The 19,562-nt window shown below is 44.1% G+C and overlaps 1 protein-coding gene across 1 annotated transcript in view; it reads right to left on the bottom strand.

Moving 5' to 3' along the window:
• LOC147120260 (carboxypeptidase inhibitor SmCI-like) overlaps window positions 1-13,864 on the bottom strand; it is a 73,633-nt gene extending 59,769 nt beyond the window's left edge. Inside the window, exon 1 of the mRNA XM_085985911.1 lies at window positions 13,580-13,864. Within this exon, the coding sequence (XP_085842037.1) occupies window positions 13,580-13,652 (73 nt within the window). The 5' untranslated portion in view covers window positions 13,653-13,864. The remainder of the gene's footprint in view (window positions 1-13,579) is intronic.
• Window positions 13,865-19,562: the final 5,698 nt, after the last annotated feature.

Raw genomic sequence — 19,562 nt, 5'->3', positions numbered from 1 at the left:
TTTATTACAGTGGTAGTAGTATTTTGAGATCATAGAATCATACAGTACAGAGGGAGGCCATTCGGCCCATCATGCCTATGCTGGCTCCTTGAAAGAACTATCCAATTAGTCCTGCTCCTTTGCTCTTTCCCCATTGCCCTGTAAATTTTTCCTTTTTGAGTAATTATCCAATTCCCTTTTGAAAGTTACTACTGAATCTGCTTCCACCTCCCTTTCAAGCAATGCATTCCAGATCACAATAAATCGTTGCATTAAAAAAAGTCACCTCATCGCCCTTCTTCTGAGATGTTTTCATCATTTTTTTAAATTTCTTTCAATAAACGTTTGGATCCTTCTTATCAATAGTGATGTAAATCTTGCAAAACAGCACTATAAAAAGGTAGTTATTAAAGCAGAGTCACTAGTTGTAAAAAACAAAATTAAAATGTTACTGTATTGGTGAGAGCTGGGCCCTAGAAAACTGTCTAAACTATTGAGCATTATAGAGTCAACCATGAGGAGACAGCACAAAACTCAAAGTCAAAGAAAGCTGCACAATCTGAGAGCAATGCAGCTCTAGTACGGCTTAGCTCTGTCAAATGATTGATGCCCCATCTGAAGTGTCCTCAAACTGGTGAAACCGCCTTGTGAGCTGCTATGAGCTCTCTAGAATGAGGACTAAGACAAGCATACTTCCTCACAAAAATATCACTGCTTAATGTACCGAATGTACTTACTGCGGTTACAAAATAGAAATAGCCCAGAGATGTTATAATGTTTATGTTGACTTCTTTATAAATCATACTTTAAATATAGGAATCAGAAATACTGCAGTATTAAGGTAAAGTGGAAATATTAAGGGGAAATAAGACTTCCACTCACTGTCTCAACCCCGCTGTGACTCTGATTCATTTTCTTGGTTCAGGTTTCAATACACCTGTAGGGTGGGCTCTTAATGGAAATTTCACTCTAAATAGAGGGCCTGCCACTGCCAGCCAGGGAAATTGGGGCACTCTCTGCAGCACCCAAAATGGGGAGGAGCAACATTTAAAGGGGGCGGAAGCCTCCTGAAGACTTCCAGGAATTTTTGTGAAAGGGCTTTGAATGAGCTGTCATCTTGCAACCTGGTGTTAGAAAGGAACAAGACGCGGGGGAGATCTACCAGGACTTCATTCAGTGTCTTCCTGTTGCTGCTCCAGCAAGGACCATTTCCCCTCTTCTGTTGGCAGTATGGAGACGGAAGGGCAAGGAAATGGGACTGTTTCCCTATCCCCACTCTCCGCAATCATTTAAATGTAGTGAAATGGTCAAGGAGTGACCAAGATCCTTCCTGGGGGGTAGGGTAGGAAGCATGCAAACAGAGTTTTAAGGGGTGGAGATCCAGCAATAATCCTCCCTGCCCCATTTTCCTGTTCCACTGCGAATACAGCACCCAGTTTTGGGTGGTATAGCAGAGGAAAATCGAGGCCTTAATGTTATCAAAAAGGCTAATGGAATGTTGGCCTTTGTATCTAGAGGACTAGAATACGAGGGGGTAAAAATTATGCTATATCTACACAAAGCCCTAGCTAAACCACACCTGGAGTACTGTGTTCAGTTCTGGGCACCACACCTTAGAGGGAGTGCAGTGTAGGTTTACCAGAATGATACCTAGACTCCAAGGGTTAAATTACAAGGAGCGATTACACAAACTAGGGTTGTATTTTTTAAAAATCATTCCTGGGATGTGGGCGTTGCTGGCAAGGCCAGCATTTATTGCCCTAATTGCCCTTGAGAAGGTAGTGTTGAGCCGCCTTCTTGAACCGCTGCAGTCCTTGTGGTGAAGGTACTACCACAGTGTTGTTAGGGAGGGAGTTCCAGGATTTTGACCCAGCGACGATGAAGGATCGGCGATATATTTCCATGTCAGTATGGTGGAATTTAGATGGTTAAGGGGTAATTTGATCGAAGTTTTCAAGGTATTAAGGGGAACTGATAGGGTAGATAGAGAGAAACTATTTCTGCTGGTTGGGGATCCTAGGACTAGCCTACAAATTAGAGCCAGGCCTTTCAGGTGTGAAGTTAGGAAACACTTCTACACACAAAGGGTGGGAAAAGTTTGTAACTCTCTTCTGCAAACGGCAGTTGATGCTAGGTCACTTGTTCATTTTATATTTGAGATTGATAGATTTTTGTTAACCAAATGTATTAAGGATATTGGGCAAAGATGGATATATGGAGTTAGGTCAAATATCAGCCATGAGCTCATTAAATTGCGGCAAAGGCTCCAGGGGCTAAATGGCCTACTCCTGTTCCTATGACTTTATATATGTTTCCAATGTTCCTCTAAAATTTGGGAAAGAGGAACAAAATAGTATGTTAGATTTTCAGGAAATATTAATCCAACAAAGTGAAAACAAATTAAGTGTAGAGTCCAGATAGAAAAACACAGGAAACTGATTAGAAATGGGATTCCCTACATTCCTAAAGACTGCAAGCTTTCAATTCTGTAATTTACTCCACAGTATAACCACAATTCAATCCATCTTTTCAAGATGGCTGCTGCTAGGCTGGCAGTTCCATGAGGAGCTCTTCATTGCTTCACCTCTATCTAGGGGAATCTGCTGCCATCCTTTTCCCTCTCCCAAATCTCCTCGCTTCCACTGTACAAGTTTGGCTCCAATTATTTGGTGCATTTTAGTTCTAACTACAAGCTAACTACAAGTTAACTATTATGTTAAACCGCCATTACAGATCCCCCACCCCTATGCCTGCTCTCTGCTTCTCTCACTGAGCTGCTGAATCTCTTCTCAAATTTGGTTTCCGAATTCCTGGACTTCTTTGGACATCAAGACTAATGCTCCTGCACTGGACTACACCATAAGACTCATCAGCTGTGTCTCTGATTCTGCTGCTAAAACATTTTTAAAGTAACTTTGGCAATCTACCCCAACTGCTGTTGTTTCTCTGCTCAGCTGGTTGACTTGTTCTACTGGTTTTTCAGCTTTGCTGGTTGCTGGCTAGTGGGTTATATTTCTCCGCCGCTTCTGATCTACGGTGACCTCCAACTTCACGTCAACTTCACCACCATCTTCCTGCACCACAACCGATTCTGCACATCTCCTGGATTCTCATTCCCACGTAATAACCTCCATCCTCCAATTCTCTACCCTTCAAATAGCTTCTGGACTTCACCAACCGGCTACACCTGTCTTTGAACTTACCCAACAGTTCATCAATGCTCCATGCCAACTCCACCCTACCTATGTCAACTTTATCCCTCCACAGGACCTCTGACTTTAACTCTGGACTCTCACCTATTGTCTCCTACCTATTCCCTGTTACTACCAGGAAATATGTATCCCAATAATTGCTACATAACCAGGCCTATGTAACTTGAGTTTTCCCTGTGTCCATTCGCGTGCGCATTTTGGCTGTCATTACGGACCCGAGCCGATCACTTCTATTTCCACTTTTTTCTCCCCCTTTTTCTTTTCTCTCTAACCCTCCTTGACCGCTCTCCCCTGTCATCAGGCCTCCTTTCACCTCTCCTCTCTTGGGTACTCTGCCCTCCCAAATCCCTACCCCAATCCTTCATTACTCTTCAACCTTCCTACTCTCCTTCGCCGTCCAAGGCTTGACTCCCTCTTAGATAAGCCTACAACTTCCCGCTGTACCTCTCTTGACATCCTCCGAAGGACCCATCGAGGCACTCATTGCTGCCTCCTTACGAGCAGCAACCCCAACTGTCCTATCCCACTCTCTCACCAACTTTCCTGCCCAGCATGCCCGCTGGGGGCTAATCTTGTCAAGCTCCTCCACGTCCAACTTGCCCCTCCGAGCACTGACCCTGTGGACCCTGGCAGTGGGTCAGCCATCACCGACCCTCTCCACATCTCCCTACAGAATGTCCGCTTGCTTGTGAACAAGGCCCTTGCCATCCCTGAGCTTATCGTGGATGATCACATCGACATCATGACCCTGACGGAAACCTGACTGAGGGGTGATGACACCCTAACTGAAGCCTCCCCACCTGGCTATATCTTCCAACACTTGCCCTGTTCAGACCGCCGTGGTGGTGGCGTGGCTCTCATCACCAAATCACACCTTGGTTTGTCCCCCAACTCCTCCGGCACGTTCTCCTCCTTTGAGCATCACACCTTATTCCACCCCTCACCTCTCATTTAAAATTCTCGTTCTCTACCGCCCACCCAAGTACCATAAAAATTTTATTACCAAGGTATCTTCACTGCCTTCCTCCCTCAGCCTCTGCACCAAGCGACCTCTCATCCTCAGTGATTTCCACCTCCATCTCAATTCATCATGCTCTCTTTCCTCTGAGTGCACTAGCCTATCCTCCATTAATCTCTCCTTCCATGTAAACTCCCCATTCATGGCCACCCCTTTGATCTTGTCATCTCTTGTGGCCTCGCTACTCCCATCGTGTCAATCGCAGATAAGGCATTCTCTGACCACTTCCTTGTATCACTCCCCACCCACATTCCCCTTCACCCCCTGCTAACCCTGCTTCCTTCTGTGTCTGCCCTGGAAAAACTCTCTCCCAACTCATTTACAACTGTAGTTACGAAATCCCAATCCATTCACCACGACATTTCTGCAGCTACCGAACTGCTCAACCATACCCTCACCACCACCTTTGATGCCCTAGTCCCTATTAAAATCATTACTCTCTCTCACCCTGGCCATTCCCCCTAGTATGGCCCTCATCTCTGCTCCCTTAAGTCCAAGGGACGCAGACTTGAACGGATATGGCAGACAATTGGTTTAGCCATTCACCACCAGATCTGGCTGGAACAGATAAAGCATTATCGGGTCCTGCTCTCGTCTGCCAAAACTGTTCACTATTCCAGGATCATTCTGGAATACAAAGATAACCCCTGGCTTCTATTCTCTACTGGTAACCGTCTTCTTAAACCCCTCTCCCCGTCTCCTCCACCCTCACCTCCAACAAGTGTGAGGAGCTCATGGACTTCTTTGTCTCTAAGATTGAGACCATCTGATCAGCTGCCTCTGCCGCTTCTTTTCCTTCCCCAGCCCACCAGGCCAAAATTCCTCTAAGATTTCCCCTGCCCTAGCCCTGAACTCGCATCTTTCTCCAGTTTCTCTCCGATCTCCCCTCATGACCTCTCCGCGTTCATCTTGTCCATGAGACCCACTTCCTGCTCCCACCAAACTGCTGGCCACCCAACTTCCTTTTCTGGCTCCCATGTTAGCTGATATTGTTAACGGTTCTCTCTCCCCTCTCCTTCAAATCTGCTATTATCACCCCTCTCCTCAAAAAAATAACCCTTGACCCCTCCACCCATGCAAACTACCGCCCCATATCCAACCTCCCTTTCCTTTCTGAAGTCCTTGAATGTGTCGTCGCCTCCCAAATCCGTGCCCATCGTTCCCGCAACTCCATGTTTGAATCCCTTCAATCAGGTTTCTGCCCTTGCCATAGTACTGAAACAGCTCTCATCAAAGTCACAAATGACATCCTTTGTGACTGTGACAAAGGTAAATTATCCCTCCTCATCCTTCTTGACCTGTCTGCAGCCTTTGACACGGTTGACCACTCCATGCTCCTTCAACACCTCTCCACCGTCGTCTAGCTGGGTGGGGCCACACTCGCGCGGTTGCATTCTTATCTATCTAATCATAGCCAGAGAATCACCTGCAATGGCTTTTCTTCCCGCTCCCGCATTGTTACCTCTGGTGTCCCCCAAGGATCTATCCTTGGCCCCCTCCTATTTCTCATCTACATGCTGCCCCTCAGTGACATCATCCGAAAACACAGCGTCAGTTTCCACATGTACACTGATGACAACCAGCTCTACCTCACCACCACTTCTCTCGACCCCTCCACGGTCTCTGAATTGTCAGACTGCTTGTTTGACATCCAGTAATGGATGAGCAGAAATTTTCTCCAAATAAATATTGGGAAGACCGAAGCCATAGGGCTGGATTTTGTCAGTGTGGGCGGACTGGGGCGTGTCAGGTGGAAATCGTGTCAGGACCCCGATTCCTAATTGAAGTGTTGAAAAAGTGGGATTTTCCCCTAATTGGGCAATTGATTTCCTGCATGTGGGAACACCTGGCCCAATGAGTCTTTTCATACAGAAAGTCACCTCCGATGATGTCATCAATGCTGCTAGATTTAAGACCTGCAAGCAGCCTTACTTCCTCTGGAGACTGCAAAGGCTCTGCAAATTGTATGAAGGTGTTGATTTCCCGACAATGTCCACGATCAAGAAAAAGTGTGCACCTCGGTTTGATGAGCCCTCCCTCCAGGCTCTGATGGAAATAAGGAGGTGCTGTTCCCTTCCTCAGGGAGAAAAAGCCACTCCAGCAGACAAAAGCTGTGTGGCTGCAAGTGGCCCAGGAGGTCAACTCCATTTCGCTGAGTCGCAGAACCTGGCTGCAATGCAGGAAGAGGTTTCATGATCTTCTCCGCACAGGAAAAGTGAGTATGACTTTCCCATCACCCTCAATCTGATCCCCATTGCCTCTCCTCACCAGCACTCTGCTTTGCCAAACTCTTCCTCCACATGCCACTTGACACTTACAGGCCTGCACCCTTACCCATTCCCTCTCTCTCGAAGGTCACATTTGCGTAACTATTCTACCATGCAGCCCTCACACTCCCTATCACTGTGATGCCATGACAACAACAACTTTCAACACACAGTGAGGGTACTTTGTATCCTTCTAAGCATCTATGCTATAGATTATCTACACTCACTCCTTCATTCTCACTCAAACTCCACTTGTGTCCTTCATTGCAGGAAAAGAGAGCCCACAATAAGAGGGAAAGAGCCATGACAGGAGGAGGGCCACCCTCAGTAGCCCAGCTCACCGCCTGGGAGGAGGCAGCCCTGGAAATCGCCGGGATCGAGGAGGATTCCCAAGTGGGGGACGGAGAGATGGGCACATCACAGCAATCTGGTGACAGAATAGTTTGGCATCTCTCTCATTGACATTGCATGAGTCACTGATAATGAATCTGATGCTCTAACAGATTGACTTATGATCATCTGCAGTATTCAATGTGCATGTAACCTTGACCTCACATCTCTCTTTCCTTTACTCCCCACAGGACCATCGACAGCCCCTGTCCCCACTGTCCAGGAGCAAGAGCCTGAGTTTCCAGACTCCTCAGAGGAAGCTGCAACCTCTGAGGGCGCAGCGTCAGCAGAATTCAGCACACCCAGCACCAGCGCAGACACTCACACCTCGGTGGGACCTTCGCGAGATAGAGTAGTGTTGGCACCTGGTGTATCACAGCTCACATGTGAGCATCAGCAGATGGTGGAGACAGGCACAGCAGTGGAGAGTCCTCGTCGGAGGGCGCAGGACTCTGCCAGCTCGGCTCAGCTGCATGTCGACCCTATGCCTCTGGGTCCATCCAGAAAGAGAGCGGTGCTGGAACTCCAGGAGCAGGTGCAGGAGTCTCTGGCAGGTTTTGTCTCCAGGGTCACTGCGAGTGTCGACCGAATGGAGGAGGCCATCGCGAACATGAGCAAAGCCTTTGTGGAGGCATTGCCGCATGAACGCATCACCACGGAAAGGATGGCAACCTCCGTGGAAAGGATGGCTACAGTAGAGGAAGGGATGGCTATGGTCATGGAGGAGCTAAGTCGCCAGAGTTTAGAAAACATGGTCATTGTTCAGAATAGACTGGCATCTCTTGAGGAGCGATGGTCAGCTACTGATCATAGAAACCAGACCTTCATGGAAGTCCTCTGGAGTAGGACTTCCAGTGCAGAAATGGGTCCTCATGGCCCCCCTGAAGTGCAGCAAGGTGCTGTCAAGCCACTTGCTAGCTCTGAAGTGGGGCTGACCCATGAGAGGGATGTTGGTGGCAGCGCTCAAACGACCATGCCACTGCAAAGCCCTCAGTCAGAGCCCCACCAGAGTCCTTACCCAACTGAGATGGGCGTCTCATCCCCTGCACAGCCACAGGAGCAGCAGACTGTTGCCGAGCCCTCACAGGTTCGCCACCCCAGAGGACGGCCGCCAAAGGTGTTGAGACAGGAGCAGCAAGAAAGTGAGCAAGGCGCCTCCACATCTGCTGAAGCCACAGGGGAAGCATCACGTAGGAGCATGCTAAGAGGAAGATAATGCACAAGTAATCACAAGGGTACTCACTTGGGTGTTACATTGTGTTTATTTTTGAAATGCCACCAATTGCTTGTTGTTATCAAAAATTCTGATGGCAAACTGTTGAAGTTGTGGCCTGTGTCATTTCGCAAATGGGACTTCCACATTGAGGGCTTAGAGCGACTTGCAATTGTCAGTATGGTGGTCAGAGTGATAGGAATCCGCAGGTTCTTGTCCATTTTCGATGCTCTGGTAAGAAGGTGCGAGGCAAAAGTGTTTGATTGTACAGGCTAAGCAAATGTGACCAAAATGAGTGCGTCCCTTGCATCCCAGGCAGCAATATGGTCGCGCTCTGGCGACTTCTGGTCTGTGCATCTTCAGGTGGGTAACTAGCAGTTTGGCGTTCCTGTTGATGCTCCTGCTGTTGGTGCTGCTGTTGCTCATGGTTCTGCTGCTGCCACGGCTGGACTTCATCTGAATCTGATGTCCAGGAGGAAAGGAATTAAATGGTCACCATGCTTCTGAGATATGCCTCAGTTGAGGAAGCACTTAGTCAAGGTGGGGAGAGGGGTTTCCCAGGAGGTCACACTGGAGATGGGTGTCAGGCTCCAAACTTCCACAACACTGAGTATAGCTGCTAAAAGTTCCCCCAGACCTGAAACAACAAAGTTCTGCCACCTGCAAATGATCATTGGTAAAAACTCCTTTGTAATGGTGGAGCTGCAGCTGTTCGTAAGCAATCCACTTGTGAGGCCACCAGGATTACCTGGCGTGTTCCAGAGGAGGCCTGAGGGATGGGGGAAATGACTAAAAATTGAAAAGGCCTTTCAAAATGGGATTATAGAGGCTATTAAGTGGTTGTTAAGGGCCTTAAGGTCCTATCCCTCCTCTTGGAGGCGGGATGGATAGGGGGTCAGAAAACATGCTTTTGGGAAAATTGCTCGGAGGCGGGATGGAGGCAGGATCGGGCCCACCTGCAATTTTTGGCGATTTTAACAACTCACACGCCTCCAATCCTGCCTCCTCGGGCCTGGCAAAATCGAGCCCATTGTTTTCGGTCCTTGCCACAAATTCCGTTCCCTAGACACTGACTCCATCAGTCTCCCTAGCATCTGTCTGAGGTTGAACCAAACTGTTTGCAACCTTGGTGTCATATTTGACCCTGAAATGAGCTTCTGATCACATATCCATGCCATAACTAAGACCGCCTATTTTCAGCTTCATAACATCGCCTGTCTCCGCCCATCCTCAGCTCATCTGCTGCTGAAACCCTCATCCATGCCTTTTTGTTACCTCTAGACTTGATTATTCCAACGCACTCCTGGCTGGCCTCCCACATTCTACCCTACACAAACTTGAGGTCATCCAAAATTCAACTGCCTGTGTCCTAAGTTGCACCAATTCCCGTTCACCCCTGTGCTCGCTGACCTACATTGGCTCCTGGTTAAGCAATGCCTTGATTTTAAAATTCTCATCCTTGTTTTCAAATCCTCGACCCTCTCTATCTCTGTAATCTCCTCCAGCCCTACATCCCCATAGATATCTGCGCTCCTCTAATTCTGGCCTCTTGAGCATTCCTGATTTTAATCGCTCAACTGTGACTGTGCCTTCAGCTGCCTAGGCCCTAAGCTCTGGAATTCCCTCTCTAAACCTCTCCGCCCCTCTAACTCTCCTCCTTTAAGACGCTCCTTAAAACCTACCTCTTTGACCAAGCTTTTGGTCATCTGCCCTAATTTCTCCTGATGTGGCTTGGCATCAAATTTTGTTTTATAGCACTCCTGTGAAGCGCCTTGGGATGTTTTACTACGTCAAAGGGGCTATATAAATACAAATTATTGCTGTTGCTGTTGTTGTTGTTCATATTAGTCAACAATGTGCAGAATACTAAGCAGTATCCAATCTGCCACAAATTCACGCTGGAGATGTGCATTCAACAAACTACAACCATATCAATTTAGGATGCAGGATGTGGAATGTTAAGAAAGTCCTCATGCCTTGTGGTATGATAAGTGAAATGATTCAGTCTTCCAAGTTCCTGTATACTTTTGGTACAGACACTATTAGCACATTGCACACAAGTTCCTCTAATACAGCTTTTCTGAATACAATAAACACCTGGGCATGCCAATATCTCAGAGGACTATCTCAGAGGAAATTGTATTCATTGCAATCTTCTGTACCTTACACAAATGTTAAAGTTGTCTACCTACTGGTTGACAACTTTGAGCACAGTTACCGCTTGCTGTAAGGTTGGAGACAAACCAATTAAATTTTGAGGGAAAGAAGAAATTAATCTTGGAGATAATGAATTGTTTAACTTTAAAAGTTACAGATTGAGAGGAGAGTCACAAGGCCAGAAATGACTGGTTATATATGACTGCCATATCTCGTCCAATTCCTGTTTGGTTAGTGACATCCTACCCACATTTTTATTTCAGTGCTGGGAATGAGGTCATTTTCTAACTTCAAAAATGCCCTAAGTGCAAGGCACACTATATAATGGAGTTCAAAAATCCTGATCGTTCATCTCTAGACAGAGATTTCACATTCCAATGAATGTGCTATTCCTGCTTGAAAACATGTTCATATCGCACGACAACGTCACAAAAGTATATTAATTTGAGATCTCTTGTGCTTGGATTGTATCTGAGCAGCTCCAGGTACACAAAATCTAACTAAAAGAATGTGAAGAACTTGCATTTATATAGTACCTTTCACAACCTCAGGACATCCCAAAGTGCTTTAATTGTAATGTACTTCTCCATTATAGTACAAAATCATAACAGCAGAATGTATCAAGGTCCAATATGTTTTTTTAAGTGGCAACGCTGGTTACAGGGACTTAGTCTACACAGAACCCATCTGACATAAATTGACATAGTTCTTTCCGTTTCCATGGATTACTCGAACTTACCAGAGCTGAGTGCACGTTAGAGTGAATCCCACATTTTGCACAGCTGACATTCAATCAAAGTAGATGGATTTTGTGCCTTGATCAGCAACATATAGCATATATAATTTATAGTTAGAAAAAGTGGAAGAACTCAATTTATCAACCTTTCCCATTTTTTCTCCAGTCAGTATGGCATTGCTGCTGTATAGCAATATGTAATACCGCAGCAGTATGTAATGGAATACAAATCCTCCGCTGCTTCGCTTGGGGGAACCTCTGACAGATCTGAGAACATTATCAAAGTCCTGTGCAAACAAAAATTTATTCTACCTGTTCTTGCATGTCTGTGTGAAAAATTGATATCACAGAGATGGTTAATGTCAGAGCCGTATCAGATTCTCCCTCTTGTTTTTGCAGTGTAACAACAATAGCAGCCAGGGGATAAAATCATTTGGATCTTCTGAAATATAAAACTCTTCCAGGTCAATATACTTTTAAACTGAATAATATATAACCCTGAATAATATATAACCCAAAAATACAAGATAAATGTACAGTCTTTGCTAGCTGTGCCTCATCATTCCTTGGACTTCTTCACAGTAATTCTGGGTCACTTTCCTAGGCATTGATTCTATGTTAACTCAGTAACAGTATTTCTGCAACTGTGTATGATTTTTTCTGTTGAAGTTAATTATAATCTGTGAACCAAATTGTTATCTAGGTGCCACACATTTTAGATATCAAGAAACAGTTCTGTGAATTTTACCAATGTTCCACAAATTCCAGCCCCAACCTCTTGGGATCAGCAATTTAATATTGCACTGAAAAAACAAAATAAGTACTCTTTTTAAAAAAAAAAAATATATATATTTTCCTCATTGTTGGTACTAACAACTGATGTTACATAGTATTTACAGCATAGAAACAGGCCATTCGGCCAACAGGTCTATGCCGGTGTTTATGCTCCACATGTGCCTCCTCCCATCTTACTTCATCTCACCCTATCAATGTATCCATCTATTCCTTTCTCCCTAATGTACTTATCTAGCCTCCCCTTAAATGCATTTATACCAGTCACCTCAACCACCCCATGTGGTAGAAAATTCCACATTCTAACCACTCTGAGTAAAGAAGTTTCTCCTGAATTCCTTATTGGATTTAATGGTGACTATCTTATATTTATGGTCCCTAGTTTAGGACTCCCCCCACCAGTGGAAACAGCTTCTCTACATCTACCCTATCAAACCGCTTCATAATTTTAAAGACCTCTATCAGTTACCTCTCAGCCTTCTCTTTTCTACAGAAAAGAGCCCAGCTTGTTCAGTGTTTCCTGACAGTTATTACCTTTCAGTTCTGGTATCATTCTTGTAAATCTTTTTTGCACCTCCTCCAGTACCTCTATATCCTTTTTGAAATGTGGAGACCGGAACTGAGCACATTACTCTAAGTGTGGTCTAACCAAGGTTCTATATAAGTTTTACATAAATTCTTTGCTTTTGAATTCGATTCCTCTAGAAATGAACCCCAGTGCTTTGTTTGCATTTTTATGGCTTTGTTAACCTGCGTTGCTACTTTTAATGATATGTGAATCTGTATCCCTCGATCCCTTTGCTCCTCTACCACATTTAGACTTATCTTCCAAGGAGTAGCGGCTGCCTTATTCCTCTTACCAAAATGCACTACCTCACACTTATCCATATTGAAATTAATTTGCCATTTACAGGTTTGTTATTGGCTTGTATTTTGTCAGTCTTCCTCAGTATTGACTATACCCTGACCCCCAACTCCGCCCCCCCCCACACCAAATTTGGTGTTTAGATGCTTCATTGAGTAAGTTCAATCATTAAATTAATAAATTATGCAGGTTGAAAATATATAGAAAGCACAACATAGGCACATTAGTACAAAGTACAAGGATTTAAATAAATCATAGTTATTTGAGATATTGTTTTAATGAGAACAGGCCAAAAACTGTGACAGTTACTAAAGGAACCATCAGCAGCTTGTTCAGTTCTTTCTGGAGCACTAAACTGCTGAAAGGTATTAACTACTATTTCCTACATTAGAACAGTGACTACACTTCAAAAGTATTTCATTGGCTGTAAAGCGCTTTGGGACACCCTGTGGTCGTGAAAGGCGCTTTAGAAATGCAAGTCTTTTCTTTTTATTTCGCGCATGTCAAATATGGATCATGTGGACAGCGAATTTAAAAATCAAAACCATGTAATGATAACTATACAACTGAGTTCTAAGTATGAAGTATTGCACCGACGTGAGTAGGTTAATCCACCATAGTGGATATACTACATTCCACCGGAACCCAGAGATGATGGGTTGCGGTAACTTGTAACCCGCTGCCTTTTTCTTGCAGCTCTATGTTATGCTCGGTAACATTTCTCCTTGTGTACTACACACGTACTACCTCCATCTGCACTGCCTGATGGAGTTCCACGGCTACAGCACTCCCAGCAGCGTCCCACCCAAAACTTCCTGGCCAAAGGGGTTTACATATTTCAGAACCGCGATTAGTGACCCACTCATACTGGTTAGCTGCGCAAGTTTGATCGCAACGAGGATCCAAGTCAACAACTCTTGATTCCCCAAACAGTCCTTCCTAGTCTTTACCTGGTGCCTGGGCAGTCGCGTCGCAGTCCACAGCGAGTAGGAGCACGCTCACTTTCAGCAGAGTGAAGATCATGATGGATCTGAGAACGGGACTGCGGTGGGGATGGTCGCTCTCACCTCACGGGGGACCGAGATTGCTGGAAGTCGGCGCCGATCTCTCCACTTTTCTGGTTCTGTTCTTGCTCTCGAAGTTCTCTGAAGTAAGGTCCCACCTACTTCCGGCTGCTGGATGACTCCACACTGAAGCAGAACTCTTAACCCCCGTCTCTGTCCAAACAAACCCAGAAAGTTATCACATCCTGTGATACATTGAGTAATCGTTACAGATGAAAGTGACACCAAGACGTGTCATCAGTTAGTTATTACTGGTCGATAAAAAAACCAATTCAAATGCAGTGTGCAAGTATATGTAATGTCACTTTTTCTGAGAAATCACCACACAGACGCAACATGTTTTTCTTGCTTAGCAATTGGATACTGCTACATTCATACCAGTGCAAATATACCAACAAAACTGACAAGGAGATTTCTGTCTTGAACATATTCCTCCAAATAGGTTATTTGATACGTGACATGAGCATCAACTTCTGATGGTAAAATGATCAGAGGTGTGGGAGAAGGGATGTGGATTATTACATTTTTTATTTTAAATGACTGTGCTACAGAGACTTGAACTGTGATCCTCTTTCAACTCAACAACACCATCAAACACCCTATACATTGGGTATGGAAGGAGTTTTCAAATGCCCTTTTGAATGTATACCTATGTGTTTCACCACTGAGCAAGTGTCACCTGTGATTACTGAATAACTTGGATGCATTTCATGTGAAATTATTTTTGCACAGCACTACACTGCCCATCCTTCTGTTGTTTCCATGTAAACCATATAGGCTTAGTTTTAATATTGGTAAATTTACTCCCAAAGATACAGATCAGGAGTAAGGGTGAGTCACTGTCATGTCAATGGGATCAGAGTGCTGTTGGTTAATCACCAAAGGTATGAGAGCAGCATTGATAAGGTTTGGCTATGTTTCGGTGGAGGCAAAATGTGTTTCCTGCAGCTAAAATGATTTTTTACCATGGTCTGTAGTTATTGTTAATTTAATTTCAAACTCAAACTCCTCAAAATAAAATTTGAGCATGACAATTGCACAAGCCTATAAATGCAGGTAAGGACAGAAAACTATAATAGTTGTTTCTGGCTCCAAGGAGTTCCTAATACTAAAGAATAATGCAGCACACCACTTCTACTATTACCCCTACCACTTTCTCAGATATACTCTCAGACATAAATGATGGCCCCTTGATATTCAACAGCATTACCATCGCTGAATCCCCCAACATCAACATCCTGGGGGTCACCATTGACCAGAAACTCAACTGGACCAGCCACATACATACTGTGGCAACAAGAGCAGGTCAGAGGCTGGGTATTCTGCGGCGAGTGTCTCACTTCCTGACTCCTGAAAGCCTTTCCACCATCTACAAGGCACAAGTCAGGAGTGTGATGGAATACTCTCCACGTGCCTGGATCAGTGCAGCTCCAACAACACTCAAGAAGCTCGACACCATCCAAGACAAAGCAGCCCGCTTGATTGGCACCCCATTCACCACCTTAAACATTCACTCCCTCCACCACCGGCGTACCGTGGCTGCTGTGTGTACCATCTACAAGACGCACTGCAGCAACTCGCCAAGGCTTCTTCGGCAGCACCTCCTAAACCCGCGACCTCTTCCACCTAGAAGGACAAGGGTAGCAGGTGCATGGGAACACCACCACATCCAAGTCACACACAATCCTGACTTAGAAGTATATCGCCGATCCTTTGTCGTCGCTGGATCTAAATCCTGGAGCTCCCTACCTAACAGCCCTGTGGGAGTACCATCACCACATAGTCTGCAGCGGTTCAAGAAGACGGCTCACCACCACCTTCTCAAGGGCAATTAGGGATGGGCAATAAATGCTGGCCTTGCCAGCGACACCCACATCCCATGAATGATTTTTTTTTTAATTACTCCAATTACTATTGACCCTCCTGCTGTACAAATGAATATGCTCTTACTGCTGCTTCAAAGAGCTGAGTTACATCTGGTACTTTTCCTGGTTCCCACATGAGGCATTATTACTGTAGTGTCATCTTTACCCTTAGCATGTTTAGCTTCAGAATCTGATTTGTATTGTGAAAACGAAAACTCTGACATAATCCCCCCCTCAGTTTTTTCCTCTCCCCTCCCTCCTTCCCTCCCCTCCTTCTCCCTCTCCCTCTCCTCTCGATACTGGGGTAAATTCTTTAGGCACCAGCAGACCTATGGGGGGCAGCAATTAGTCTGGGCCTGTTTCTGCCATCTGCGGCCCTCAGGTAAGTTCCGGGAGGGGAGTTGCATTGGAGCGGGGGTGGGGGGGTGGTGGTGATCGTCAGTTCTGTGGAGTCGGAGGGAGCAATATTGCTCCTCTAGGATTCACAGAAAGGGTTTTTTTTTTAAATTAAAACACTCTCTTTTGGTTGGCGGTTGCGGGGGTCGCTGAAGAATCCTGATGGGGGAGGTCCGATGTTTGTTCCGCTTATTGGGAACTGGTTTCTCAAAGGGTCCTTCAAGAGGTATAATATATTTAAAGGGCCTAACGCCTGTTTTAGGGTTCATGAACTGATGATTTTCTGATGCAGAAGTGAGAGTGCTACTACTGAGTCAAGGCTGGCCCTTCTTAAAACACACCTCCTTGACCAAGCTTTTGGTCTCCCCTCATTTGAGATTATGGCAAGTAAACGTATGATTAGAGATTGTGTTAGAGAAAGTAAGCTGCATCTTTGCATACTCATATATCAAGGATTGCAGGGAAAAATATATCTCAGTGCTAAACTGTGTACTGTTTATGCATCTATTTCAAGCGAATAAAACTACATATTTGATCAAAGCCTGTGTCTTGACTCAGTAAGACATGATTACCCAGTCTTCCAACTTTATAGGAAGGAGAATTCACGTGGCAGTACGTGATATATTCCAGTAGCTGATGTATGGAGTCGGGATCTCTATTATGATTTCTAAGTCTTGCTATAGTTTATCTAAATATTGGGTGGCAAAAGGTACACTCCAAATCATATAACAACAACAACTTGTATTTATATAGCACCTTTCATGACCTCAGGACGTCCCAAAGTGTTTCGCACCCAATGCATTACTTTTGAAGTGTCATCCCTGTTGTAATGTAGGTGAAAGGGGACAGCCAATTTGCACAAAGCAAGGTCCCACAAACAGTAATGAGATAAATGTCCAGATAATCTCTTTTTGGTGGTGTTGTTGAAGGATAACTGCTGGTCAGGACACCTGAAGAACTGGCCTGTTCTTCACCAATTATTGCCATGGGATTTTTATGTTCACCTGAGGGGGCAGCACTTTCTCAGTACTGCATTGACGCGTCAGCCCAGATATTGTGCTCAATCTTAACCATGGTAAAGGTCACTTTTATTGCACTCCCTAGGTGACTGATGCTAACTATATTTTTTCTTTTAATGACAAGACTTATAACGTGAGTCTTGATTTAAAAATTTACCAAGCACCTATCACTATGTCAGGACATGGTCAGGATTGGGAATGGAAGAAGAATTCATGGCAATTTCCCATTTAATTCTCAAATGTGTGACAGTGGCCTGCAGTCTGACAGTATGGGAGGGATTTCAAGTACCTTCTCATGTCAGCCGATGTGCGTTTTGATGGAGCTAGTTTTACCATGACAGCATCTGCCTGCATACATCCAATCCACACATGACACACGTTACAAAATAATTTTCCTATTTATTGAAATTTTCTTTAAACATCACGTTTGCATATTTTTCTATTTTAAAGCACTTGTGTCCTCTTCTCTTTTTATGGTATCCCAGATCATGTGCTGTCCTAGCTGAAAGGGCAGGGGAACTATTTGTTCTCAGGTCTTTGACTATGGCCAGTTTACCAGAAGAGTGCAGCTGACTTGGTCTGAAAGACTTCCTTTAACCTTATATAAGCAAGTCTGTGATTTTTCCTCAGCTGTCTTACACCAGCACTGGCTGAAATTTGTAAATCAGCATGTAGTGAATCACAGGCATGAATCCAAGTCCTGCATTCTGCAGCTTCAGTAAAGTGTCTTTTCATGCTATCTTTTAACATGAAAGTTTACATATTTCAGCAGCGTACATTTTGCTTGCATGACATTTGCAGGAGAATAACAGAATAAATTCATACTGTTGCCTTGAAAGTATATACTTGGATATACATAGTAATGTTACATAAGCTTTAAGATCAGGATCTTTTTGTTGGTGGTGGCCAAGGGTAACTACACAGAGGTGTACAGGGTTGGCCCATCTTGTCTAGAGGCGGAGTCACTATTCTTGTGCTTGGGTGGGTGATGTACTCCCATCTACTCACTTGCCTGACTCTTCCCCTAATGGTATTGTAATTTGAACGTGATGAAAACTTCTTGTTTTGCCTTCTAGGAAAGGATTTAGAATGTCCTTTTGGTTTTTGTTGAATCCATGAGTTTATACTTACATGTGGATAAATGAATAATGAGCACAGTAAAATAAAAGTCTGTGAGGAAAATATTTATGATTCACCTTGAATTTGTTGCTTGTGGTCGTAGAGGCATAAAAGTTGTGATACAATTGGAAAAATACAAATGTTACTCTTCAAGATGCAATGATCACACTGTGATGTTATGCGAGATTTTGAGAGTATCCGAGCAATCTGATATTTGTAAGCAGTTAAGATGTGAAAATAATCTTATTCAACTGTCCAGGGATGTGAATCCTGGGTGAGAGGATTATTCATGAAATGAGAATATGTACATGAAAGAAAGAGAGAACTTTGATTTATTTAGTGCCTTCCACACGCTCACGGCATCCGAAAACAATCTACAGCCAATTAATTACTTTTGAAGTTAGTTACTGTTGTTATATAAGCAAATGTTACAGCCAACTACACAGAACAAACAGAAATGAGTTAGTAGAAGGAAGGAAAAGACAAGAAGTCATTCTGGCTAGTTTCATGCATCCACAAGGAGTCGTCTCAAGAATGACATTACTTGAGGCTTGAGAGTAGGCTCCCTGCCGAATGGCAGTGGTTAAATGATTCGTGAGAGAGAAAGATCCAAAGAGGAAAATAGATTGTGTGACAAAAATGAGAAAATTATATTAGTAGGGTTTGACAATAGTGACATTATCAAATCAATGGATTCCCTTGATAATTGGTTGGTAATAGTGGAAGGTGACTGGAAGTAGGCTGCATTGTTTCATTAAATGAATATAAAAGTACAAACCCGGTGACAATATTTACTGATTATAATGCTGTGCAAGTCTTATCCATATCATTCTAGTTGTGCCTTAATAATTTTAGGTGTGACTCAGTCACCCGTAGAATTGTTGGTTTTGCTAATTGTTGGTGCCTTATAGAGAGCAAAGGTAGACAAGACAAGAAAAAATAATGATGTTACTAACTAGAGGATTTCAGATTGCATGATTGAAACTATCTGGGAGCATAATTTAGTTGGGCAATTACTGAATACTATTTAATGATTATTATCTTTATAAAACATACATGTGGTCATTAACACCATGTGCCAATTGTTTCACATATATGTGACATGGAATTTATTCTATATAGATGATATAACAATTGGCCCTACCTTCCCGCAAGCCATCATCAGTTGAGGGGAAAAACTCCAACAGAGGCCAATCCATAGCAATCAGGAGCAGGACCCCAGGCTGTTTTTCTCCCCCTCTCCCACAGCCTAGGCAAATTGAAAGAACCCTCCACCTCAGTATTAATTAGGCTGAGCCAGACTTTTAGTTTTGTAATTTGTTTAAAAATTGACTGTTTGTTTTAAATTCTGCAGGGCAGCCTTTCCTGTCATATCTAGTGCACAAAAGAAGCAGGGAGAATGTCCTTGTTGGCTCTTTCTAGTAAGTCCGCAGTTTAACTAATATATTCAAAATCTTATATCTGTAGGCA

The sequence above is a fragment of the Somniosus microcephalus genome, chromosome 4, assembly GCF_052327205.1.
Source record: "Somniosus microcephalus isolate GS21.2 chromosome 4, FLI_Smic_1.0, whole genome shotgun sequence".
In the NCBI taxonomy this organism is placed as follows: Eukaryota; Metazoa; Chordata; class Chondrichthyes; order Squaliformes; family Somniosidae; genus Somniosus; species Somniosus microcephalus.
This window is presented reverse-complemented; position numbering and strand designations above follow the sequence as displayed.